The sequence below is a fragment of the Puntigrus tetrazona genome, chromosome 22 (genome assembly GCF_018831695.1).
Source record: "Puntigrus tetrazona isolate hp1 chromosome 22, ASM1883169v1, whole genome shotgun sequence".
NCBI lineage: Eukaryota > Metazoa > Chordata > Actinopteri > Cypriniformes > Cyprinidae > Puntigrus > Puntigrus tetrazona.
This window is the reverse complement of record NC_056720.1, coordinates 5,607,044-5,634,830: the sequence shown is the minus strand read 5'-3', so window position 1 is coordinate 5,634,830 and position 27,787 is coordinate 5,607,044. Positions and strand designations below refer to the sequence as shown.

General features: G+C 38.0%; 1 protein-coding gene across 1 annotated transcript; it reads left to right on the top strand.

Annotated features, from left to right (window-relative positions):
* Window positions 1-31: 31 nt before the first annotated feature.
* Window positions 32-27,787, top strand: stab1 (stabilin 1). Its single transcript, XM_043222522.1, is given in 70 exon segments — window positions 32-372; window positions 1,604-1,734; window positions 1,809-1,924; window positions 2,772-2,848; window positions 3,110-3,179; window positions 3,263-3,358; window positions 3,477-3,587; window positions 4,590-4,777; window positions 4,864-4,994; window positions 5,951-6,078; window positions 6,210-6,286; window positions 6,428-6,571; window positions 7,469-7,606; window positions 7,715-7,786; window positions 7,873-7,986; window positions 8,306-8,359; window positions 9,004-9,084; window positions 9,283-9,441; window positions 9,584-9,646; window positions 9,848-9,946; window positions 10,152-10,238; window positions 10,313-10,394; window positions 10,397-10,423; window positions 10,552-10,738; window positions 11,369-11,462; window positions 11,600-11,755; window positions 12,621-12,716; window positions 12,849-12,944; window positions 13,027-13,074; window positions 13,206-13,333; window positions 13,423-13,531; window positions 13,617-13,694; window positions 14,297-14,398; window positions 14,483-14,587; window positions 14,856-14,990; window positions 15,072-15,200; window positions 15,283-15,336; window positions 15,424-15,537; window positions 16,554-16,749; window positions 16,848-16,943; window positions 17,032-17,077; window positions 17,150-17,229; window positions 17,341-17,466; window positions 17,787-17,860; window positions 17,951-18,022; window positions 18,127-18,246; window positions 18,339-18,386; window positions 18,470-18,550; window positions 18,715-18,870; window positions 19,671-19,802; window positions 19,890-19,949; window positions 20,020-20,196; window positions 20,316-20,402; window positions 20,536-20,682; window positions 20,873-20,929; window positions 21,455-21,641; window positions 21,718-21,867; window positions 22,945-23,049; window positions 23,188-23,295; window positions 24,082-24,275; window positions 24,704-24,848; window positions 24,929-25,062; window positions 25,360-25,525; window positions 25,607-25,713; window positions 26,022-26,141; window positions 26,296-26,445; window positions 26,533-26,646; window positions 26,983-27,129; window positions 27,345-27,443; window positions 27,559-27,787. Coding segments are annotated over 70 exon segments (7,650 nt in total). The 5' UTR covers window positions 32-318; the 3' UTR covers window positions 27,598-27,787.

The window sequence follows — 27,787 nt, the reverse complement described above, 5'->3', positions numbered from 1 at the left end:
CGGTAGAGGAAATCCTGTGATTTTCCTGTCCAGAAAAGATGTTTTTCTCACTCTTTCTCTTGCCTGAAGCCGCTGTGTGGTCACATCAAACCTCTCTCGCTCGCTGTCAGGCTGCTCAACATGCAGATCCTCGAAAGTACATGAGTGAGAAGATCCGAAAAGGTGCTTTTCTGGAGATGCTAGAAATCGAGACGCGCTGTTTTGTCCAGTAACTGAAGATAGCGGCCGGGTCTCAGGAGAGGCAGTTCGGTTTGTGTTGCATGTTTATCTGACGACTTTTCGGGATTTTTTTTTTTTTTTGGCTTTGGGGAAGCAGACATGTCTTATCTTCTCAGTTTGGGACTCATGGTACTGTGGACTTCACACGTTCAGGTAAGCTGCACGGAAAAGTGGCTGCTTTTGTGTTTAGCTAACTTTTTGTTAAAAGATGTTTTGGACGTATTTCAAGGTATGTCATCGTGTAAATACTACACCATGTGAATATTGCCTCAACAAGTACTGCCACAGTGTCAAATCAATAGTCCCATAATACCATGTCTACTTTTTAGCTTTTATGATTGATTGATCACTGTACCATGGTACTGACCCAATAAGTGTGGTATAATTTTTAATCAATAATACATTTGTGGACATGCCCTATTGTAATACCATTGTGTAATATGCAAATGGATCTCAAAAAAGTGGAGGAGACATGATGCATTGCTAATATCAATGGTTGGTATTTCAATTAATTAAAATGTTTTCGTACATGCACAGTGGTGATACAATGGCATTTATGAAATGGCCATGTAAATACTGTACCATATAAACGTGAAGTTTAAAAATACTATGATATTTATTTGGAATTCTGTTAGTACAGATTATAAAGGTATTTACTCCAAGGTCCTTCCATGAATAGCATGTTATAGTACTCCCATGCATTATTTTTGGTATTTTTTGTAATTGATTGCTAAACCATAGCGCTTGCCTGTTTTCGTAAGTGCGGTATAATGTTTAAAACGTAATACTAGTGGTTTTCTTTTAAACGCTATTCAAATGCCTTGGAAAATGGGGGTCACTAAGGTAAAATAAAATAATATTTGATTTATACTATATGGATATGCAAAGGTTATAACACAACCAATGCCAATGACAGAAGTCTACGCGGTCAAAAATGACAATGATTTTAACGGAAATATCTGAAAAAGTTACAGTAAAAATGGTTAACGGTAAGTTCCGCTAATATATAACTGTAATAGACACTTCAGACGATTTTACGGTAAAATATCGTTTTTGGAAAGGAAAAGGAATGTGAAATTTACAGGGAAAACCTGTGAATTGACGTTCCCGAAATATGCATTTCAAATTTAATGTTTGAAATAGCTGTATGTTACATCTGTAATTGCGGTAAAATTGCTGTAACATTGCGCACCTTCTATATATCAGCCTTTTTGTGGAAAAGCTGTTCACATCACCACCTGTTCACCACGCGTTTAAAGAATAGTTTTTACGTTGTTTACACAGTTTTTACGTTGTCTTCTGAACAGTATACGTGAACTGTGCACATTACAGCGACGTTAAATGTTTTTTCTCTAGTCACCTTTCGTTTTTTTCGTCGTTCCAGGCCTTCTCTAATCGCTGCAATGCGTCCGTTACAGTCCTTCACCGGACTCCCTGCACTTCCTGCGCCGCTTCCGCCGCCGTCGTCTGCCCGCGAGGGTCCAGGAAGATCACCCAGATCCCTGATACCTGCAGGTGTGTGCCTTTCTAGGCTTTTCCTTTCCTTTCCCCCAGAAGGTTTGCGTCTAATGCGTTCTGTGCTGTTACAGATACGTGGTGGAAATCGGCCGTCGTCAAGTGGAGCTGTCCGGGTGCTTTCATAGCTGTCAGGAAATAAAGACAGTCCAGCACTGCTGTCCTGGCTTCTGGGGGCCTCTGTGCTTGCGTGAGTCAGCCTACAATGGCCTAAAAGTTGAATTAGTGAGGTCAAACCCATCAAAATAAAGTTATTTATTAAGCAGACAGTCTACTAATTTCTATAATGACATGTAGCTGCAAAGTTAATTACTGCAGAATGTCTAAAGTGTTATATCAAAGTAAATATATCAATGTATTTTCAAAATATATACTGAATGTGAGTGAATTCATATATGCATAATAAACAAACGCGGTGCATATTATGTAAACAAAAAAAAATTTATTTTGGATTTTTATTTTGCAATAAAAATTAAATGCTATTTTTAGACTGATCAAAAAATATTATGGGGGTCGATACTACGAATTTCTGTTATGAAGCAGCACATTCATATACACCAGGAGGAAAAGCTTGTTTATTATAAGTTTTGGTAAGGAAAGGAATTATATTTCAATATTATGAAATCCTGCCAATTATTACTCCCATTATTACACTTTTTTCATTACACATTGCCCCCAAAACACGTCAACATGCAAAGCAGTGAATAGACAGGCCTACATTGTGTGCAATTGGAAAGCCCTCTTACGTTTTACATACATATTTTATAACATAGTTATAACATAGTTATAGATAGATAACATAGATAACATAGTTGAGAATCAGCCTTGTACGAAGTTTGATATAAACAAATTCTGAGAAAATTGCTGATTAAATGTTTGTTTTAGGTTTTTTTAATTCATGATTAGACTAAATCAGTACTTCTGAGCCGTTGCGGTTAAGTATGGTTATATGGTGAAAACCCAAAGATTGCTGTCTCAGATATACTTCGCTTTAGGTGAGAACGCACCTTTCTAATCAGTCCTGTGTGTTTTTCCAGCTTGCCCTAGCTGGTCCGGAAAGATGTGTAATGGTTACGGCACGTGTGACTCTGGAAATGGCACCTGTGTGTGTAATGTAAGCGTTGTACAAGTTCTTTTGCTGAAAATCGAATTTTGTACCTTTTGATTTGACAATTTTAAAATCTTTTATGCATTCAAGCCCCGTTGGGCAATCGATGCCACAGTTAAAAATAGCAACAGACATTTTACTTGCATTTTATGTCAATTCAATAGTTTAGTGTTCATTCGTTTATTTAAATGAGCTTTATTCAATGGCATTTGGACCTAATACTATCTGTACTTCTACTACTAATAATAAAAATGAACAATTTTTCAGGAGGGATATACAGGTTTCGCGTGCCAGAATTGTTTGAAAGAGAACGCCTACGGAGACCAGTGCCGTTCAGGTCAGCTGTTTGTAATAATTACATCACAAGCTAATAATCGCCAAGTGTGGAGATTAAACTGTCTAACTGTAAAACTGCTGCAGAGTGCAAGTGTGTGAACGGCAAGTGCAAGTCAGCACCGGACGGAGACGGCGAATGTCAATGCCAGCCGCCGTTTTCAGGGCCAAAGTGCGATAAAGGTAAATGAAAGACTATTTCTGCTAGCTTGTCTACCCGTGGCGCGATACGTATCCAGTCATGCCTAGTAAATATCATCGTGTCGATTTTGTCGAATTGCGTTTATTGTTTCCTGTGCAGTGTCTTCGTCTTGCGCGCTCTGCCCGGCCTATTCGTATTGTAAGGGAGACGAAACGAACGCTGTGTGCGAATGTCTGCCGAATTACAAGAAGATCGGAAACGCCTGTATAGGTACTTTCGATGTCTAGCAACTTGTTAAATATTACGTTATGTGTTTGTTGCGTGTCACTTTCTGAAAATGTGGGCCAATACGATGCTAATTTTAAAGCAGGACATCCCAGGTGAATAAGGTGAAAAAACGAGCTAACTGATAGCGGCGTAGCTCAAACGAGCAGCACGTTTTCTCAAATGCTATGTTCATGTTTAATTGAATATTTGCTTACATTTTTCCCGAACACAGGATGAAGCCAGATTCTTAAAGACAGTTAAAGCTTTTTAGAGAGGGGATATCTCGGATATCTCTTTTTATCGCTTCATAAAGTAGAAAATGCTCTCAACTACGACAAAAAAAAAGACATTTTCACTATGTTTTTAGAAGTTAAATGTTGCATCTCAATCAATTAGAATGTTGTGGAAAAGTTTTTTTATTTCAGTAATTCAACTCAAATTTTGAAATTTGTGTATTAAATAATTAAGCTTTTTTTAAATGACCTTTGCAGGCGTTTCGAGTTGAGTAGCTGATTGGCATGTCCCCATATTCTAACCTGTTGAGATTTTTGTAAAATTTTGTTAAACGTGAGCCAAAAACCCCCCCAAAGACTTACACTACTTCAGTCAAGTTTCACTGAATTACTGAAATAAATGAATTTTTCTACTTTCTAATTCGTTGAGATGCACCTGTATAAAACCAAGTTCATAAACCCCCCACAGTAAAATCCTTTAGAATATAGATGGGAACAAAACTGTGTGCAGAAATTTTACTGTAGTGGAGAAAAACGTTTTTAGATGAAATGCATTTTAATGTACATACCGTAACAGACACAGATACATAAACTACAGCGATATCATTTTTTTTCCTTTCAACTAGCTTGCTAAGAAAACCCAAAATAATAAAAAATTAAAAAACTAAATTGACTGAGAAGTTCTGTCCCCGTAGCGTCTTGGCTTCTTCAAGTCTCTCAATCGTTTTAGAAGCTACTTCCTATCCGTCATCCGTTTCTGTCCCCGCTCCAGGCGTGTGTTCGCAAGGAATTTGCGATGCCAACGCGAAGTGTTCGTTTAGCGGCGGGAAGTTTCGGTGCGAGTGTGAAGAGGGATTCAAAGGAGACGGCCAATACTGCCTTCCCATCAACCCCTGCGACTCTAATAATGGGGGCTGTCCTGCAGAGTCCACCGCCTGTGAGTTCACGAGCCCAGGGAAGGTGAGCGGCGCGCTGGGATGGAATCTGAGACTAGCGCTGAATTGAATGCGTGATTGTTATACGTTTTTTTTTGTGTTTCTCTCCAGTCAAAATGCGTTTGTTTGCCCGGAACGGTGTCGTCCGACCCGTCGAAGGGGTGCGCACAAAGATCGGCCTGCGCTCCGGGTTCGTGCCACGTCAGCGCCCGCTGCGAGATCGACTCAGACGGCATGCCTAGGTCTGTCCCAGTGCTTCCCTCGTGATAACGTGACCAAAAGCTTTCACTTCCTTCTACACCGCCACTGTTACGACTGAAAGAAACGTGTCCCAGATTAACGGCATTAAACGAACCGCTGTCTTATATCTTTAAATGTAAGAAAATGTATTTAGTTTAATGAAAATAAAGGAATTTTTTGGCATTGGTTTATAAATCGGCATTTAAATGGATTTGTTTGTTAATTTTATATTCATTGCAAAGCATTTTCATGAAAAATAAACACACTTCCCAATAAATTCTAATCACTAATCTAAATTTTATTACTATTATTTGAAATGCGTTATTTAAAAAAAAAAAAGGATAGCGTGGGATTGTTTATTGTACTGCATTATTTAAATCATTTACATTGTAATTTTTAATAATGTTGCTATGCAAAAATACTTTTAAAAATTAATAATTGAAGACAATTAAAGATGCCCACCAATGTTTGACTATAAGGGGAAAATGTGGCAGTATTGAGCAAAAAACACAGGTGATATGATCAGAAATGGGGCTTTATTGCCTTTTAAGTACTAAATAATAATCCAAAAAACATGTTTAATGTATTTAATCAAACGTTTTCATTTCACTTCCCTGAAAATGATGGAAATGTGATGTAGACGTTGTATTAACTGGCTCTACTTCGGGAGAAATATCTGTTTTTTTAATACACTGAATTGGATTGATTGTGATATCATTGGTAGGAAAGCCACCGAATCCCTTCCGAATATTAATTTCATTAAATTAAATTGATTGTTTTTAATTTGATTCAACTTTAGTAACTTGTGTTTTTAATCGTTTGTAAAACCGTGGTTGGTTTTGGTAAGGGATGACCTTGTGAAGAGATCGGTTTCTGTTGCGTCATGAATCGCTGAGATTTCTCGCTCAGACGCTCGCAGAAGGCCAGGGGTATAAACCGAGACGTTTGATTCTTTCAGTTGCCGCTGCAACGCTCAGCAGATCGGCGATGGCAGACGTTGCTATGGTAACCTCGTGGAAAGAGTTCTGGAGCTGGACAGAGAGGGCAGTCAGGCAGGAAACCTTACTGGAAGCCTTCGCTTCTTTGGTGGGTTCGCAGACCTGCTTTCCCGCACTTTTTTTTTGTGTCTCATCCAGCATCGAGCAAGCGATTGAGTTTGTTTTATCGGTTTGAAAGCTGCCAGCGCTCACAGTGTGCTGTGTGTGTGTTTTTTTCAGAGCAAGCGTGTGAGTTCACTCTGAGGCAGCACGGCCCGTTCACTGCGTTCATTCCTGCGGGACACAATTCTTTCCAAGTGGGTTGAAGCAGACTGAAAAACACCCAAACAGTGGCCTGGCAGTTTGTGTTTCATGTCCTCATAATGTTTCCTGTTTTTCTTTGTGTGACAACTTCCTGTTTGTGGCGAGCAGATGTTTATCTATGCCGTGCTCTTTAGATGCTTACAGGAAAATCCTCGAGCGGCGTCCAGAACGCAGTGTGCAAAAATCACCTCATCCTCGGACAGAAACTCTACTCTGATCTGGAGGGGAAAGACATGTGGATGTACGGAGGAGAAAAGATCAGATTCAAAACAAATAAGGTGTCTATCTATCTATCTATCTATCTATCTATCTATCTATCTATCTATCTATCTATCTATCTATCTATCTGTCTGTCTGTCTATCTATCTATCTATCTATCTGTCTTTCCATCTATCTATCCATCCATCTATTGTGCTCTCATTCTATCATTCTTTATATCATTATAAACTTAATTTGTTTAATCTTGTCACTATACATTAATATCATTCTATTCTTCTAATTTGATACTATCCAGTGCTTTGACCCGATCTGGATTGTTAACCGGGCAAACGTGATATCTTAAAAAAAAGTGATATATAATTATGTCTATCATTCTATTCTGTCTCTTCCTTTACACCGCTCTATCATTCTATTAATCATTATATTACACTATCATTGTTTTTGTTGCTCTAACATTTTGTCATTTTACATCAATCGGTCTTTTGTTCTGTCTTTCACACTGTCACAGTATCTGTCATTCCTTCATTTTATCATTATAACGTTCTGTTTTATTTTCTACCATTCTTTCTGTTGTTCTTTATATGATTCTATCTATCATTTTAACATTCTACCGATAGCTCTGTTTATCATCATTTTTTCATTCTTTATATCATTCTATCCTTGTATTGTTCTTTCTACAGTAACGTCTTCCATTTTTATTCGTGCATTGTATTACACTATTTATAATTCTGTCTATCATTCTGTCTGTTTGTCTCTCTATTAAATTATCCATTGTTCTATTGTACAATGTATCATTCTTTCTATTGTGTTATCCAAAATGCTGTGGTTTTATTGTTTTTTCTATTGTTTTATCATGCTATGTCTGTCTATTGTTCTACCCATCATTCTCTCGTCCGTCTATTTTTCTGTCTGATCTATTCATATATCCATCCATTGATTTGTGCATGTGTCTGCAGCACTTTATCCTGATGAGGGACCCAGACGTGTTGTTTACTATACTTGAGAGCGATATCCCAGCATCCAACGGAATAATTCATATTATTGACAAGCCCTTTACTCTTGCTCATATCGAGTCTTCAAACAACAACATTGAGGTAAAGCCGTTCAACCTGTTTCACAAGCAGCTGATCTAATAATATCTGATGAATGACACACAGCACCAACCTCAACACCTTCTAATGTAGATGTTCTAATGTCTCAAGTTCTCCTCAAAGACCATTGGAGAGATTTTTAGAGAGGATGGCAGGTTCAATCGATTCCTGTCTCTGGTTGATGTGAGTGATCTCCTCTCACACTCTTTTTCCGCATTTCTCAGCTGAACCCAAGCATTGAAACATTTTTTTTTCTCTTTTTGCTGCAGAATTGTGGAGTCCTGTTGCCTGTCAGAGGTCCAGGTCCGCTCACGGTGTTTGTTCCAACCAACACAGCCATAGACAAATCCAGAGATGGAAGTCTTATGTACATGTTAAATAATGTGAGCTGCCATTACATGCTTTCTGCCTCAAATGATGGATTTGTATAATTCAGAGCAAAAATCCCTGTTGAAGGAATAGCATATGCTGGTTTCAGCTGGTCCTTTGCTGGTTTTATGCTGATCAGACCAGCATATGATCAGCTTAGAACCATCTTAAACCAGCTAAAGGGTCAGCATAGACCAGCTCGAACCAGCATCCCCGCTTCAAAACATACCCAACCATATGCTGTTTTTTCAACAGGGATTTACTCAGTGTTTTAAGATATATGTATATTTGTTCACATAATACACACTGATCTTTCATCTCTTTGTTTTAAAGGCCAAACCAAAGCTTCAGATGCTTCTGAAACACCATATGTTCTCCCTGGCCGCTGTAAGTCTCCTTTGACATACAAAATCGTTTCCCACAGTTCATTTGACTTTAAAATGAGGCATTTATGATGGATTCTTCCCATGAAATGGTTTGATGAATGCAATTTTCTCGAAACTGGAAGTTGGGGAAGCACTTATTTGTTTTTCGCCACACCTACGATTTGCTACTTGCTAATGCTAGTCTTTATATCATATGGCTACGACTTCATTTGGGTTATTGGGGCAAATATTTAAGTCACATCTAGATGGTAAAACTAATCCGTGAAGCTCCCGCGAAATTAGCATTTGCTGCTTATTTGCTGCTCAGCAGACAAGATTTTTGGTGGAGAATAGAGTTAGCATTTAGACAGCAATATTTTGGACCATTTCCCAAACGCTTTTTCAAAAGGTAGCTGTATTTGTCAGTGTTTAGCAATACACAGACAGCCTCAAAGCTAACAAGACATGAATTAAAATCTTTCAAATCTTTAATCTAAGATGTAAGTGCAATATTAATATGATGTTTTGGTCAGCGAGTTTTAAAATAATATTAAATGCATGTTTGTGTTTTTAAACTAGTTTTAAACCATGGTGAATTTTTTTTGCCATTTTTTTTCATAGTTGTAAAATGGATAACATGCGTCATGCCGAATATCTCTGCTTTAGGTCACTGTGGACCAGCTTGCTAGCATGTCTGAGATTACAACGATGGCCAATGAGATCTTAAGGATCAACGCTTCTGATGATGTAAGTAAAAGTGCTTTTATGATTATGTCGGCTGTAACTCCTGATGAGAACAAGCAATTTTTATCAAATTTGGTGAAAATGTCTTGATCTTCTTTTTGTTTTGAAATAAAAAAATTGGTGACTTAGTGATATTGTAATAATGGGAAATCGAAAAAATTAGGGACCTGTTGGTTTTACGCTCTCTCAATCAATCCACAGGGAAGAGTTTTCCTGGGCGATAAAGGAATACCTCTCGAAACTAAAGACATTGTCGCATCTAATGGAATCATTCACCTAATTGATGGAGTTCTTATACCTTCCTCTATAGTTCCCATAATGCCCCATCGGTGTGACATCAATGGGAGCAGGATCTCTTTTGTAGGTGCCTTTTAATGTGTGACTACACATAGTGGGTGATAGCAAAACAAATAATTAACACCTTAATTTCATTCAATGAAATAAAACATCTGTACAACAAGACATTTTCTATGAATTCTTTGAATGTTTCTTTGTTTCATAGGCTCCCTGTGTCCGGTGCAGCCATATCCATGAGACACAATGTCCGCCTGGAAGTGTTGATGTGGTATTTGATGTTTTCAATTATTTATAAACTACATCAGCAATGAACACATTAATAATCAATATGCACGTCTTAAAAGACATTTTAAGTGCATTTCAAAATTACAACATCCAGTGAAGAAAATCTAAACATCAGAACCGTTTACGGTAGAGCTGAAGAATTTATTGACACGAACACTGCATCTGGGTCTTTTTTTTTACCTAGGGACAGCATTTAAGAGGCTGCGAACCAATTCCTGATCGCCAATGGTCGTATTCCTTATTCGAGGAAGGCTGTGCCAAATACTGCAACATTACTGAGAAGGTATGAAAACAAAGTCTCAGATTCCTCATACAAACACACCCCTCCAAAACTGTCTTCAATTGTACAACTGTAAAAACTTTTCTACATAGCTACATTTTCTACATAACCAATGCCACTGAAAATGCGGGCGGCCACTAATGCAGTTTATAATCAATAATCTGTATGAATACAGAAGTTTGTGAGACGTGTGACATCTTGTTTTCAGACGCCACAGTGTTGCAGTGGTTTCTATGGGCCAGACTGTAAACCGTGCATTGGGGGTTTCCAGCACCCGTGTTACGATAAAGGGACTGTAAGTCTGAAAATATGTCCTCACTACGGGCATGACGGGAAGTTCTGGTTTTTATTTGTCACGTGTTTTCGTAGTGTTTTGACGGCATCAATGGGAACGGCTCCTGTAAATGTATACCAGCATTCACGGGCGTAGCCTGCCACCTCTGCTCAAACCCCAAAAACATGGAGAGCAATGCGATGAAGGTGAAGTTACATAACTTCTATACTTTCATTATACCTCCTTCTGACTCTTTGTCCAAAGTGTGACTCTGCTGGTAAAGTACCGGTGTTCGTGACCTTCTCCTCTGCTGGTGCTCTGTTTGCTCCTGTAGATTGCCGCTGTGTCCATGGTGTGTGTGATAACAGGCCTGGCAGTATGGGGGTGTGTAGGAGAGGATCCTGTCAGGGGGGGTTTTCAGGGGAGCTTTGTGACCAGACCGCCACCCCCTGCAATTCAGACGGTGCCACTGAGCACTGCCACATTCACGCTAAATGCGTCTACCACAACGATCAAACCACGTTAGTGTCACTCGAGCATGATGCGTAGATACTATTTTTGGGCAAAAGTTTTATTTTCTTGTTTTGCTAGAGGGTTAGTTCACACAAAAATTTCAATCAGCCTGTGTTTTACTCGCCTTCGCAGCATCCTAGGTGTATGTGATTTTCTTGTCTCAGATGAATCCAATCGGAGTTATATAAAAAATTGTCCCGAGCGCTTCAAGCCTTTCAATAGGGATAAAATGGTGTTTGCTGTATACAGTTCAGAAGACGTGAAATAAAGTATGTGTATCCATAATAAAATGTCCCTCACACAGTTCCGGGGGCTGAATAAAGGCTTCCTTTAGTGAATCCATGCACTTTTCTCTTTCTTCTGCTAATTGTCGGTAAGCCGAAGCAGTCCCGGTGGATATCGTAGTATGTATGCATTGGGAGCGTGCCTTTCGTAGGAGCAAAAGAATCAACGTTACTTTAGCAAAGCGAATTAGTATCCTCTTGACGCATATCACAATTTTAATACAACTTGGACTAAACTCGTCTGAATGAAGAAAGTCGCATAAACCTGTTTCGAGGTTGAGTAAAACACACGCTAACTTGTTAATCGCCATCGATTCTTGCCATGTTATTGATCTATGGTCCATCGTGCTATAGGTGCGTTTGTCTGCCTGGATACGAAGGAGACGGTTACACCTGCACTAAAACCAATCCCTGCCTACAGCCTCAGAGAGGAGGCTGCGACGCCAACGTGAGACAGTCGTTTAATTCCCTTTTCCACCGGTTTGCCATTTAGCCCTCACAAGTAGAAATCTGAAGTGATGTCTGTCTAATTTTTCAGAAGTTGCAGCGATTTAATGTAATATTTTTGAACTTTTTGCTTCATAGGCCGAATGTATGTACGATGAAGGAAAGGTGAACTGTGTTTGTATCGAAGGATGGACAGGCGATGGGCGTTTGTGTGTGGAAATCAATAACTGCCTGAGTGAGGGCCGTGGCGGATGTCATGAAAATGCTGAATGCACAGCCACTGGACCAGGACAGGTAATACTGAACAAGCTGTGAGGATACAGTTAACCTGTATGACAAAAAAATATCAGTATGCAATCTGCATCTCACTTAAAGGAAAACGTCGCCGTTCTACTCTCATATTCCACCTATGTTCTTCCCTCAATTTATACTAGTTTGGATATGGATATGTTGCAACTCGTATAAGTCATTTCCAACTCAACATAAAACTCAATTAAAGTGTCTCTGTCAATAACATAACATGACATAACATAGCAGCAACAGGAGAATGCATACGCGGACAGGAAGTAGGCTACAACAAATCATTATTTACCTAGAACAAGCACAAATTATTATATAGAGCACATGATTTACTTTAAATAAAGAAACTAATTATTAAATTGTGCACACTATTTATTTAAAATGAGGGAATGAATTAAATTAAATTAAATTTAAAAAAAAATTTTTGTCTTGTGCAGGGCTCCGTAGTTTCTCATTTCTAAATTTTTAACTACTTTTTCAACTACATCAGATATGATAGATAATTTTATTTGAATCTGTCAATACATACACACATATGTATATATAGATTATATATAGTGTTGAATGCATACGTTTTTATTAGTTCATTTATGTAAATTTTACTAGAAATCAAACCAGTGATCCCATGATCCCAACAAATTTTTTTTAAGTAATAATAAAAATTGTTAATAGTATTGATGTTTTATAAATGAAAAAAAAGCATGTTTTACAGTGTATTTTTTATTTAAATTTTTTTGATGGTTTGATTTTTTTATTTAATTTGAAAGGTTTACTATTCAGAGACTGAATTATTACTGCAATAAAACATAAAAACTGAAGTATAAAAAAAGCCTTTTTTTCAACCTTTTTCTGTGTTCAGAATGAATGTAGCTGCAAGAAAGGCTACATGGGAGACGGCATCGTCTGCAAAATCGCCAACCCTTGTTTGTCAAATAACGGAGGCTGCCATTCTCTGGTCTGTATTTCATGTTTGCAGAGTTATCTTTAAACAACCTATCAAAATACGGATGCTGGTGAAATTATTTTTAAAGGTTAACATGCAGAAGCTAGCGTGTAATGTGGCGTAACAGTATGATAATGTGTCCAGGCTGCATGTAAATTAAAGGGCCCAGGAATACGTCAGTGTGTGTGCCGGAGCGAATATGAAGGCGACGGACTCACATGTTACGGAAACATGCTTGTGGTAAGAAGGCTTTTAAAAATGTGTAAACATGGTTTATTAATAAATCATCATTCGAATATCTGAATATTGTTTTTATTTTCAGGAACTAGATGGAAATTCGGAATTTTATAATTTCAACCGGTTTCTTCTAGTAAGTACATTTTTGCTTCGTTTAAACTGTCGAATAATCAATTTACAATTAACACATTTTAGTAAATGTAGTAACGTAATGCAAGTACGTAAATAAACAATATAATACAACATTTCTGTGTTCGTCTGCAGAGGCACAAAGTGATTGAAATCCACAGCCGAGTCACAGCTTTGATTCCGTCTAAAGCCGCTTTCGCAAACCTCAGTGATTCAGAGGAGTCCTTCTGGTTCGATTATTACAGGGTTCCTCACGTTCTGCAGTGAGTGTTTGGATCGACGTCGCAATCGGATTTCTCAGGTTTAAAAAAAGTTGAATAAATGCCGATTTTTCGTATGCAATTTTTTTTAGAGTTCATTTTTTAGACGGGATATACACGTCTGAAGACTTACAGAAGCTGGTTGGTAAAACCGTACAGACTATAGGAAAGACTAAATGGGAGGTCAATAGCAACGGCAGGGTAACCATCACTCGGATTAATTAATACCTTAAACTTGTCGTCTTTAAGTTGCTTTGATGTGACGTGTTAACCCTCATGTTTCCAGGAGCTCATGATCGGCAATGCTACCATCCTCACTCCTGACCTCAAGGCAATAAATGGGTGCATTCACATCATTGACACGGTAATTTAACTAAAAGCAAAGATTATGTCATAGTGCCCCTATTATGCAATTTTCAGTATTGCCTTTCATGCAACGTGGCATGCAGTTGTATGTAAAGGTTAATGACCTGCAAAGTTGTAAATCTGAAAGTGCACGATAAATAAAATCCTTTTTCCCAAAATAAGTAATTGACTCTATACAGTCTAGGACCTGTATTTAGACAGAATGTAAAGTGGGAGAAAGAGAGGTGGCAGGAAATGTCTGCAAGCCGGGTCCTTTTTTATTGGCAAGGATGATGCCAAAAATGAATCTAGGTTGAATAATGCAATGCAAATATTAACATTTGGCTTTGGGTGCGAACATACCACAAGAACATAACACATTAGTAATTGCAGAGCAACACTCTAGCAACAACAAAACTTACATTAAAGCGTAGAATGCCTTAGCAACTGCATAGCAACACGCTAAAACATTTAGAAACTCTTAGAAATGTCTGCAATCTTTCTCCAGAAACACTCTGGTTTCCTTCTAAAAATGCCCCGGTCTAGTTTTGCCATGTTAATTCCCTTGGTCTCCAAATATGAAATATTTCAATTTTTTTACTGTAACAAATTTGCTTGCAGGTTCTCCGGCCTGCTGTATCTGATTTCCCTCCACCTCCTCCTGGTTTGATGGAGCTCCTGAACAAGACGCCAGAATTTAGCCTTTTCAAGGAAACGGCACTGGTGTGTTTGATCTAGAAATACTCAAGAACTGTACAAGAGTTACAAAATAATTTTGTTACATAAACACGGTCATCTGTTTTTTAGCTTTACAACTTGGAAAACTACATCCCAACTAGAGATTACACCATTTTTGTCCCGAATGACAGTGCCATGCAAGAGTACCTAAAAACAACAAACTCGACACAACTGGTGAGTGGAACATTCTGAAATAATGCTAGACTCTCATTCTCTAATGCAATGGTCTCAAACTCAATTCCTGGGGAACCACAACTCCCTAATCAAACACACCTGATCCAGCTAATCAAGCTCTTCATATTTACCAGAAACTACCATACCGATTGGAGCTAAACTCTACAAAGCTGTGGCCATCCCTAAATTGAGTTTGAGACTACTGCTCTAGTGAAGCACTTTAGTCTCGCTCATTAATTTAATTGACGAAGGTGTCTCTTTTCAACAGAGTCTAGACATCGTAAAATATCACATAGTTATAGGTGAGCAACTCTTTCCTGAAAACTTGGGCAATGGAATTTTCAAAAACACGTTTTTGGGAAATGGCACTCAGATCATGTTTTATGTGGACACTGATAATCAGGTATTGCACAACCAACAATAGTTCATATTCTGTACAACAGTTAGAAGAAATTAGTCATGACTAACTAGTCCTAATCTCCAGACAATGGCCAATGACGTTCCCATAAGCGGAAGCTTCACTGAGACGAGGCATGGCAGTGTGTTCAGGATCCCACGTGTCTTAGACCTCCACAAGAATCACTGCAGTAAAGATGTGTATTTAAAGATTTCTGTGAGTTTCTACTTGAATTATATGAGGTCAATCTCAAAGCGGCGTAATGGACAATGTTAAAGAACATTTGCTTTCTTTGCAGGGTCTTTGTGGAGATTGTGAAGCTAATCCTAAATGCCTCTACAATGCCAAACCTGTAAGATGATATAGATTCCTTTGTTGTTTTATGCGAACATTTATGCGAAAGGAATTTTATAATGCATACTTCTGTTTGTTTCTTCAGGTACAACCAAAGTTCCCTCAAAATATGAAGTCAAACTGTAAATACAGGACAAGAGTTGGAAAAAAGAGAGTGAGAGTGCCAGGCTGTCACATGGAGTGCTTGAGAACAACTAAGGTGCTTTTTTTTTTTTTTAATGTCAGAAGCATACTAAACAGGCACAAATGCACAGGCGCAATTAATTTTCTAATGCTTTCCAACATGCACGGCCATACTTGAGTTCCACTTTGGATCCTTTGATTTCAAATGGGATTGAAATCTGTTGAGAGGTTTCTGTCCCTCCATTGAAGTCTAGGTTACCGAATCTTTGAAGATTCAAAAAGGCCTCAAAGGCGTCATATAAAAACATACCATATCAAGGACATTAATCCAATTCTTGTAAATAGATACACTTGTGAACTTTATATAAGGGGTGTGCAATCCCATTTCTATGGCCACTATCCTAAAAATTTAGCTCCAACTAGCCTCCATCACATTTTTCTCGATGTTTCTAATGTGTCTTAAGACCTTGATTGTTTGGTTCAGGTGTTGAATTAGGGTTGAAGCTAGGCTTGAAAAACCATGCTTTATATCTTTAAAAGTTTCTTGTTAAGGTGAACCTAAGTCTTGTGGGTTTGAAATTAAATGAGAAAGAGTAAATTAGGACTGAATTTGCATTGTTGGGGCAAACTATCCCTTTTAGGATGTTGAGTAAAAATGCAAGAGTTTGCAAAAGTGACACACGTTTTTACTTCCATTGGTCAATGAAAAGTTGGATCAAGTTGTATCCATTAAATTAAGTAGATTTCTTCTTGATTTTAAAGCCTTATAAAAAGCTATAAACATGCTGATACTTGCTCCTCAAGATATCTTTTGAACTGTTCCTCGTTTTTGACATTTGACCTGGAAAGGAAAGCTTAACTCTTTAAGAAGAGCATATACTAGTCTCTGCTACAACAGCGATTTGTGGTAACAATAAAAAGCCATTCTTGCACTCTGAACACTACAATGCATGAAATCAAGATTGCACAGCAAGAGATTCCTGCAATTATGTATTTTATGCCAAAATGTTACGCACTGGTAGTGGGCTTACGCTTCTAAATTCAGATTCAAAGCTGTTTTAGATTCGAACCTCATGATAACTTTATTTTTAGGACCATTCCTGCTGTCCAGGATACTTTGGGCATGATTGTTTCAAATGTCCTGGGAGTCTGGATAACTGGTGCTCAAACAACGGTCAGTGCAAGGATGGGTTGTTTGGCAGTGGGGAGTGTCTCTGTAACGAGGGCTTCCACGGAACGGCCTGCGAGATGTGTGAACCTGGGAGATATGGAAAAGACTGCAAGTCTGGTAACATCTACAAGCAATCGTTCCATTCTACAGTGTTTCTGTAGGTATACCGTTAAAGCCTTAAATAAACAAATCCATGTTTTTTTTTAATTTGACAGAATGCCACTGTGAACATGGTAAATGTTTGGACGGCATAGAGGGAAATGGGCAGTGCATTTGTTTCAAAGGCTGGAAGGGAGGGAATTGCTCTGTTGGTCAGTATTAAGGTCAAACTTATTTTATGTAAGATAGCATGTTTTTCATCTTCACTCACTTGGCGTCATAAACTTTTCTCAATTCCAGCTGTAGTTAATGACGCCTGTAATGGAGTTTGTGATGTCAATGCAAAGTAAGTATGAAAAACATTAATATGAGATACATTTTTAACACATTACGGTTTGTAATGCAACATCTTTTCCAGCTGTATCTCAGGAGCTTCAGGAGCTCCAGCAACTTGCTCCTGCGTAGCTGGTTATAAGGGTAACGGGACATTTTGCAAAGGTTTGTTTTATTCTTTGTTAGGTTTGTCATTGATTTTTACCCTCAGTGGAATCAAAATTCACTCTGTTTACTTTCCCAATACACCTTCCTTGAATGATTTGTGCTCCACAGAATTTGACCTATGTACCACGGACAACGGAGGATGTTCCATAAATGCAAACTGCACAAAAACATCGCCTGGTGAAAGGAGCTGTACATGTAAAGCTGGCTACATTGGTGACGGGGTTATGTGTCTTGGTAAATGTGTGATTCACTTCCTTTAAGTCATAGATGAGTAACATGGACCAGTGGATTTATGAAATTGCATCTGTGCAACATTTTTGTCAATTTAGCATTGATAACCTTCCTTGATCCCTTGTGGTGTTTTTATTTGGTTTGGTTTAGCCTGCTTTTTATGGTTTCTTTGATTTTAGTTTAGTATCATCAGGCTTGATTAAGGTTTTTGTGTTATGTTTTTAGGGTGTGCCTCAGGGCTCTGTATTAGCCTCACTTATCAGTTTTGCCTCGTCTGCACACATTTATTTGCGAAAAGCTCTGTAATTGTGTTTTCGCTACAGAAATGGATGCCTGCTTAGTGGACAATGGAGGATGTGACAAAAATGCCTTATGTATGAAAACTGGACCAAACAGGGTTTGTGTCACTTATTTTAGTACATGCTTAACGGCAAATGTTAACATTACGAAGTCAACATTAAGAGGTTGAATATTACATTTGTTTCAGGTTGCATGCGCATGTAAGCCTGGCTTTATTTCTCAAGGTCATAGATGTCTGGCAGTTAATCCTTGTCGGAAGGTAACAGAATTCACAAACAATATTATGCCAAATAATTGCATTAAAAATCATCTGGCATTAGGTATTTTTTGTGAGCAAAACCTTTTTATTTTATTTTATCACAGAATAATGGCGGCTGCAGTATTAATGCTGTTTGCAGATACCTTGGTGATGGGGAACATAATTGCACATGCTATATTGGCTACAAAGGAGATGGTTTTAACTGTGCAGGGACTATCAGTAGAGTAAGTATCATTTAAGATGAATTTCAGGCTAATTAATAATGATAAACGACAACGTCTGCTTTCCAAATGAATCTCATAATTGTTTATTGCAGGAGCTGCTTCGTATGCCTGAGGCAGCGTGGTTGAGAAGAAATATTGGTGTAAGTGCATGTTTCAATTTGTGAGAATAGAATAATTTCTTGATTTAAGCGAGATATATTAACAATAATGATGTGTGTTATAGGTTATTAGAGTCCGAGATCTGTACAGTCAAGGTCCTTTCACTGTATTTGTCCCTCATGCTGATTATGTGGCAAATGTTTCGGTATGTGGCACTGAATCACACCAAAGTATTATAATACTATTGTAGCATTATAAGTATTATACTGGTATTGGTTTAAAAAAAAAAATTGTGTTTAAAAAAGAAGCGTTTGCAAGATTCATGATGTCTTCCTTTTTCTATTGTCATGTAATATCTTTTCATGACAGACTCTGCAGGTTGAAAAATGGACAAATACAAGTCACGCTTCAGACCTGCTGAGGTACCACATCGTCAGTTGTGAAGAACTGCGTGAATCAGACCTGAAATCTGTTAAAGAAGTGGCTACCAGTAGCGGATATAAATTACGCTTCAGTGTTCGAAATGTACGTTTCAAACGCCTTTTTATATTTTCAATATTTCAAAATTTGAAGGAATGGTTCACCCGAAAATGAAAGTTCTGTTATCGTTTGCTCACCCTCAAGTTGTTCCAAACCTCGGTTTCTTTCTTTTGTTGGGAACGAAAGAAGATATTTGGAAGATTACTGGTAATCTAACAGCTGACTGTAGCGATTGACCAGCACATTGTAGAAAAAAAATACCATGGAAGTCAATAGCCACTGTCGAATATTTGGTGATCAACCATTTCTTCAAAATATCCCATGTTTTTGGAACAACTTTTCATTTTTGGCTGAACTTTCCCTTTATCAATGGCAAAAATGCCACCAAAATGAACAAAAATGTCTTTCAAGTTCAAGATACTGCGGTGGAACACACATATATTCTATCTTAGAAAAGAGTAAAACATCATTAAACACACTGTAAATTGCCAGATGCAGCTTCTGTGCCACATCGCAAAAAGATGGCTTTTTGTTGATTAAACTTTTGTTGGAAACAGTTGGTAACTTTTGGTAGCATTCTGAATGATTCATTGAAGAAATATAATAATTTCACCGTTGATTATAAAAGCTGCAAATCAGTTTCCCAAGTGGAAAAGTTATTTGTAAGACTTTAGAATATGTAACACTTATTCACTAGTAACTATGACTTTTCCACCAATAAAATCTTAACTTGCTGCTTAAGCACTAATAAATGGCTAATATCCTCGTAATATGCATGCTAATATAAAATAAAGAGTTACCAAGTTTTCTGACCCTGATCTGAAGTGTCTGGATTTGTCTCTCAGGGTGTTGTGTATATCAACAATAACACAAAGATCACCACCAGTGACGTTGAGTGCTCCAACGGAATCATACATTTCATAGACAATGTCCTCTTTCCATATGATATAACGGGCAAGGCAGATATCAGCACCGATGTATGTAACTCAACCAAAGTCCACCATCTTGAAAATTCTGAAAAGTTATAAAAAATTCCACAAAGTTAAACTCAATTTATGTTGCAGTTGAACATAACCGCAGCTGCCAACCAATATGGCTTCAAAATCTTCAGCAAGCTCCTACAGGTAATATTTATTCTGCGCTTCCGTCTTTTTTGGACCGTATGCATTTTTCATGCAAATATCTTCCCAACAGGACGCAGAATTGATGCATGTGGTGCAGCATCAACCTTTTTACCCTTTCACCATGTTCTGGCCAACGGATGCCGTTTTTAACAGTCTTCCTGAGGACAGAAAGAAATGGTTGTACAGCGAAGATCATCGCGATAAGTTACAAGCCTACCTCAAAGCTCACATCGTCCGTGACCAGAGGGTATGAGACTCCAACATCAGTGAAATTCATGAATTGAGTTATATATCGAAGTACCATGGTGTTGTTACCATGTAATAGCATCAGTGTACCAAAAAACGTTTTTGGATCTATGTTTCTAGGCAGTTGCCGTTGCTCTTCCTGCTGAGAAAAGCATGGAAACATTGTTTGGATCTGAGCTCACTTTCAGTTGCAGTAAAAATTTAATTGTAAGTATTGGTATATTGATATTTTGTGATTGGAAAAGATCGGAAACTACTTAACGCACTGTTGCAAAATACGTTTTGTTACTATCCGTTTGACAGTAAATCAGTAAATCGCGTCTTATTGACTGATTTTCAGGGCGACATATTAATCAATGGAAACAATGCCAGAATCGTAGCGCGGAACATGTTGTTTGATTCAGGAATCGCTCATGGGATTGATCAGCTTCTGGAGCCACCAAGCATTGGTGCGCGCTGCGACAACTTCACGAGCACAGAAGTAAAGGTACAAAACGTTAAGACTAAATTAGAAAAAAAACGAACAAAATAAACGGTAAAGAATTTTTTTACAATTTTAAAGAGACGTTGATTAGTTTTTACTTCCACTGCTAGTGCAACTGGAGTTTCACAAAGTGAATTTAATATTGAAATAAATGAGAAGTCGTAATGTTGTCGTAATGTTATTATGTGTGTAGGGCCTCTGCGGTTCCTGCAGTTTGCCGCCCCGTTGTCCCCTCGGATCAGAGGACGTAGTGAGTGGATTTGCGTCTTGTTGATTTCTTGACTTTTTGTAATGTTTTGGTTCAGTTTCTTTACCCTTTTACTGGAATGCTTTTTAGTATTTTTGGTTCTGTTTTGTCAAGTTTTAGCAGTCAGCACTTTACTGGCTTACTTTTTGGCAGTGTTGTGTCAAACAAGACTTTCTCAGTCAGCACATTATCGACTTACTTTTTAGTTCTGTTTTTAGCAGTCAGCGCTTTATTGACTTTTATTTTGTGGTTCTGTTGCATTAACGAAACTTTGTCGGTCAGCGCTTTATTCGCTCGCATTCATTCATTCGTTTATTCGGACGTTGGTTCGTTGGCTTGCTTGTTTGGTTAGTTCTGTAATATTAAAAAAAGTTAACACTTCATTTTTTTTCTTTTGCATTAACCAAACATCAGTTATTATCATCAGTTAACTTATTTTTTTTGAACCAACTCCAAATGTTTTTTTTTGTGTTGACACGCTCATACAAACATAGCGTGCCTTGATCCAGACTGATCTCTTCCTTGCAGAACAGAACTAGCATATGCAGACGCCCTTATTCGCCTTACATGTACAGACGCCCCAGTTATTATGGGATGTACTCGTACGGTTATGGATACAACTCCTACAGAGATTGGCTTGGCTGTAATCGGGTATGCTCGAAAATGACATGGGCTGTTAAATGCTGTAAAAACCACTTTGGAAGAGACTGTCAAGGTGAGAATTTAGCACATGAAAAAAGCAGTGACGGTGCAGCCAATAGGTATTAACCGTGCGTTGGTTTTTGGTTTAGTGTGTCCTGGCGGACTCGAGGCTCCGTGTGGACAGCATGGAGACTGTGATGACGGGCGCACTGGCTCAGGGATGTGTAAATGCCACACAGGTTTTACAGGCACAGGCTGCGAGTTGTGTGAAAGCAATCACTTTGGGTCGAACTGCACAGGTAACCTGTTCTAAGAAGTCCCTTATACTGTATCCACAAGCGCTGGTGAAGACTAAGTGAACAGTCGAATTAGACTCAACTGTAAAAGCGATTATGCAAATAGAGAATTAAACTAAATGCAGGATCCAGGTTCAAAATTAGCAATAAAAATTGGGTTTGGGAATGAGACCAAATGAAGGTGCTGGCCAGTTGGATAGTTCTGTTTTGACTGCGATGTAAAACTGTTTGGGTTTTTTGTAGTTTGTTTGGGGTTTTTTTGATAATTATTTAATTTATAAAATTTAGTGAGGTTTGTTTTCAGCCTCTGAAATGTTCAGTCATTTTCGACAGATTTTTTAATTTTATTATTATTTTTTAATTTAGGTTGAGGCACTTGAAACAACTCAAAACACCATGAAAAAAGTTAAATCGACACGAAAAAGCAAACGCAATTGTACGGTTTGTCTTTAAAAATGGCCACATTCGAAATGAATGGGAAGCTAATTTTATCTAGTGTCACATTTGGTACTTCATATGAACTAAATTTTACTATGATCCCTTTTTTTTTGGAGATATCAACTTTAAATTTGGAACACAACTTATTTAGATTTATGACTTTGACGTTCATGTAGTTTTAGTTTTTTTTGGTACATTTTAGGAAAATGTACCAAAAAAAAGTTTAAATAATGATATATATTAATTATTTATATATTCATTTAAAGTTAACTAATTAAAAAAACACTTTTAGACTGCCGTGCAAGAAGCACTAGAAGGTAAAGCTAAAATATTAGTATAAAATAACTTCAATATATATTTACTTTTTCCTCTTATGTAAATTTTTATTGTTTTTAAGTGAGTTTACATGTAGACAAAGAATTTTTTTTAAATGTTTGCGGTGTAAAAAATTAAGTTTTCCAAATCAATAATATCAATAAACAACAAATAACTAATTATACACAGAAAATTGGACTAAAATGGTAATACTTGTCTACTTTTACATTTATTGTCAGATCAGCTATGAATGTTTTTTTGTTGAAATTCTATTGTATTAGTACAACTAACAGCTATAATGATCCGTTTATTCATATTTCCTCACAGAATGTAATTGCACCAGCAATGGCAGGTGTGATGGCGGCCTGGACGGCGATGGCAGCTGTTTCTGTCAAGAGGGGTGGACAGGGAAATACTGCGAATCAAAAATTGGTAAGAGCTGGCTCCACGTGGAAAACTCTATCAAATGTACTAGAACTATAATATATATGCGCAGTGTTGTAGAAAACCAGAAGATATTTTAGATTTGCTTAATAGTGAAAATGCTCTCTTTTGCCTGTTATTTAACAGAAGTCAAGCCGATTTGCTCACCTGCATGTGATCTCAACGCAGTGTGCCTCCCTGAAAATAACTGCGAGTGTGTGCCGCCCTATGTAGGGAACGGCATTAACTGCACGGGTATGAATTGCGTCTATTGTATTCGACCGATTGTAAAATATCTGTCCTGGATTCAAACGGCCTATATCCACTTTCATACATCGGATTTAAATTCAAGACGTTCACATGAAAATCACATATGAAATAAGTGGCCACGGCTCCAATGTAATAAACGGCTTATGTCATGTGACCCGATGGCATTAATGCACAGTTTTTCCTTTTTGAGTGTATCGTTTTAGCCCTTTTTCAATGAAATGATAATATAATATTTCATTGTGTATTTTTGCTAAGATTTCATGGTTTTAAAACAATGATTCTAAGCAATTTGTTACAAGTTGGATAATTTAAAATAATTACCCTAACTTTGTTTAGTACCAAGTTTTGTTCCATTTGATGATGTCGATAAAAATCACCAAAATTAAAAAAAAACATTAAATTAAATAAATTAAAAAATAGAGACACAGCCAGATCATTTCCGTAACGACCAGCGCAAATTACCATCTGTTTTAAGACGTCTAATAATATCTAAAATACCAATTATTTGACGAGTGCAAACATGAGTGATTTAATTTAATAATCAATCATCTATAATTATATGTATACATAAAAATAAGTATAGAAATATTTTTAAGTATAGAAATAATTCCATTTCTTTTTAGATGAAATATATTTTGATTTAAGAGTTGTGTTTGTAATAAAAATACAAGGCATAAAAAAATTTTTTTGCAGTGTATAGTTCATAATAGTCTTATTGTGAATGCTTTCAATGCATAAAATCAATATTGATTATGAAATATGTCTTTCTAGCCCCAGATTTATGCAGCGAATATAACGGAGGCTGCCACGAAACAGCTGAATGTTCCCAGAGCGGCATCAATGTTACCTGTTCCTGTCAGGCTGGGTACTCTGGAGACGGACACGTCTGCTCGCCCATCAACCGATGTGTGGAGGAGGCCAACGGCGGCTGCAGCGACTTCGCACAATGCATTTTTACTGGACCTGTATGTGGATTTTTTTCAAAGGGTTCCTCCACCCCAAGATTAAAACTTTGGCATTAATCGCTTGCCCCCATGTCGTTCCAAACCGGCAAAATGTTCGTCTTCGGAATACAATTTAATATAGTTTGGATGAAAACCGGGAGGGCCATTAGTGGTTAAAATAATAATTATTTTGTATCTCTCCCCATCACTGCAGTATTTTGTAAAGTATCCACTGATCCCAAACTGCGTATGCAACTGATGGCAGATGGACTATTCCGATTGTTTTTCAGGCTGGACAGTGACGGTGTTTATTACTTGGCAGTTATCCCAAATATCCTAAATTGTGTTCCGAAGACAAACATAGCTTTTACGGGTTTGGAACGACAAGCGATTGGCAAAACGTAAAGAGGTTTGGATGAACAATATGTGTAATATTTACCTTGTGGCAGAACGAGAGGCGCTGCGAATGTCTCACTGGGTTCGTGGGAAATGGGATCCAGTGTTTGGAGAAAGTGGTGCCCCCTGTTGACCGCTGCCTGGAGGACAACGGCGGCTGCGACCCCAAAGCCACGTGCAAAGACCTTCATTTCCACAGTACGACTTCACAATGGTTCTAACAGACGGCTTGATATTTTGAGTATTCGAAAACAAAGGCTGTTACTCTAACGTTTCAGTGAAAACCGGGGGTGTTTTCCACCTGCGCTCGTCTGAGGGGAAGTATAAACTGAATTTCAGCCAAGCGCAGGAGGCTTGCGAGGCTGAGGGAGCTACTCTTGCTACATTCAAGCAGCTCTCTGACGCCCAACAGGTGACTACTGAACGTATTGTACTGTTATGTTAGCAAATTTCAGTGACGAAAAACTCCAAACTTTCCAGTACAATCTCATGACCAATTCATACGTATTTTATGAGTTTGTGTATAATTTTATAACCTTTTAAGTTTATTAAATTGCATAAGAAAAAAGCTATTTTTATCTTTTCAACTCTCTGTTCATCAAAGAATCTTGAAAAACATATTAATTAGCACAACTATTTTCAGCGCTGATAATAACGAGTATTGGAGGGTTAGTTTACATAAAAAAACAAAGTGTTTTTATCGTTGCAGTTGGGAATGCATCTATGTGTGGCAGGATGGATGGACGGGAAAAAAGCTGGCTATCCAATCCGGTTTCCTTCTGCTAAATGCGGAGACAATCATGTTGGTATCGTTCTGTACAAAGAGCCAGTCAATGCCAGCTGGCCGTATGACGCGTACTGCTACAGAATGAAGGGTATGACCTTCAGGAAATGCTTCTTAGTTGAAATTTTTACTGTACCTGAACAGTTTTGATGGCAGTTTTTCTCTTATACAGAGGTATCTTGTGAATGTAAACCTGGATACATTGGAAACGGGGAATTCTGTAACGGAGACTTAGCTTCGGTTGTTGCCAGCACTTCCAATTTTTCAGTGTTTTACACAGTAAGTAGCCATGCACTGTTGTTTCCCTTTAAAAATAAGCCACTTCCTGCAGGATGATGTCATCAAGGAACAGGCTTTGTAGTTAAAGGCAAAAGACTAATCAGATTGAAAGAGAGCAAGAATTGACAAAGTTACCGGTCAACATGTTATAATCATTTTAAATAAAGAATGTGGAAAAACAAAGCCATAAAAACCAACTGAAGTAAAACCAATGTAATATTTTTGCATAATTGCAGTCAATACAAATGAAGTCCTGATCGAAGAGAAATATCCACATCAAGACATTTCCTGACGATTTGTTTTCCTAGACTTTACTGAAGTTTGCAGAGGATGGTGAGGAGGGCAAGAACCTGCTGAAGTCCCTGTCTGACAAATCGTTAAACATAACAGTTTTCGTACCTCAAAACGACGGTTTCTCTGCCAACAAGGTGATTATCGATCTATAAGCTGGAAAGAATTCTCATATGAACATTTTTGAATTGCATCTGTGTAAGAGGAAGAAAACTTACAAAGAAAGTAGGAACCAGTCGGACACTCTCTTTTTCTGCTGGCCTTGAGTCTGCGGTTTGTTTCCTTTTTCAGACCTTATCATGGAGGGATTTGCTGTATCATATATCCAGCATCAATAGTCTGCACTTCTATGAGGATCTGAAGCACAACACCGTAATCCCGTCCCGCCTGGGCTCTAATCTAGTCGTGATGATTCCTTCCAATTCTACTGGTCAGGCTGAGGTAAACAAACCTTATCAGCTTCACTCCGCTCGAGCCACATTTACTGTACATAGTCAAGAAAGCTGTATATTTTTAATGGTTTCACAGGACTCGCAACCACAGAAATTGGTGAATAAGAAGGTCATATTGGCGTGGAACATTCCAGCCATCAACGGTCTGATTCATGTCATTGATGGGCCTTTCAGAGCTCCACCTGTTCCGGTAAGTAGCCGCTTTTGTAGAAGTATAATTAAGCATATTGGAGAACCGCTTTGCTTTATGGATGTAGTTTCATGGGTAATTGCATTAACACCAATAGATTCAATTGCTGCAGTTTTCAGATAAGCCTTCTGTTGAGCAGTGAATTTATAGAAAGGAATTTTTACTCATTGTCAGACAAAGATAATAACTATGACTCATCAGATTAGCTAAAGCATGTCAGCATCCTGTGCGACTAACATGGACGTCCATCTAGCCTTAGCAGACAGCGACGCGTAGCTTGGCCAAAAGCTGGACCTTACTTCCAATTCACAGTGAATTTTTTGTCTGGTTTTTTAGGTGCCAGCCGTTCTTCCAATCTCACAGTCCAGCGGGGTCGCAGTCACCACTGTGTTGATTGTCTTTGCTATAGTTGGTATTGTTGCTGGACTCGCATACTACATCCTCAAGCACAAGAACGACGCCTTTCGCTTCCAGTATTTTAAGGTTTGTTCACTTAATGCAGCTTCAGATATTTAGGTTGATGAACAAAGACATGATCTATCTATCTATCTATCTGTCTTTCCATCCCTCCATCTATCCATCCATCCATCATCCCTCTCTCTTTGTCCAGTATCTATCTATCTATCTATCTATCTATCTATCTATCTATCTATCTATCTATCCGCCTATGAATTAATGTTTTATTTATCGTTCAACAGAATGATGATGAAGACGGTGCTTCCACAAAAAACCCTGCTTTAGTATCCATCCCAAACCCTTTATACAGTGGCTACAGGGCATTTACAGAGCCATTCGGGGTAAAAAAACAAACAAACAAACCATCCTTCTACGTGCTTGTAATTTTATCTACATGCATTTCTTTGTCACTACTGGTCAATCACACTTGTACTAATCAGTGTTTGATTATTTCAGGATTCAGCTGCTACAGACACACCAAACCTCATTGACTAGCACAGACATCAGTGCCGATCTCATGTCCCTTTCATTACCTGCAATCAGCTGGAGAGCCTGGCTAGAGGAGGAGGCCTCAACACCTATATGGTTAAATCTAAAAATAAAAGACTTAAATACCCTAATTATGTCCCAGACAACATCAGCCAACCACCGTGCCTTCAGTTCAATAAAATATCTGCTAAAATCA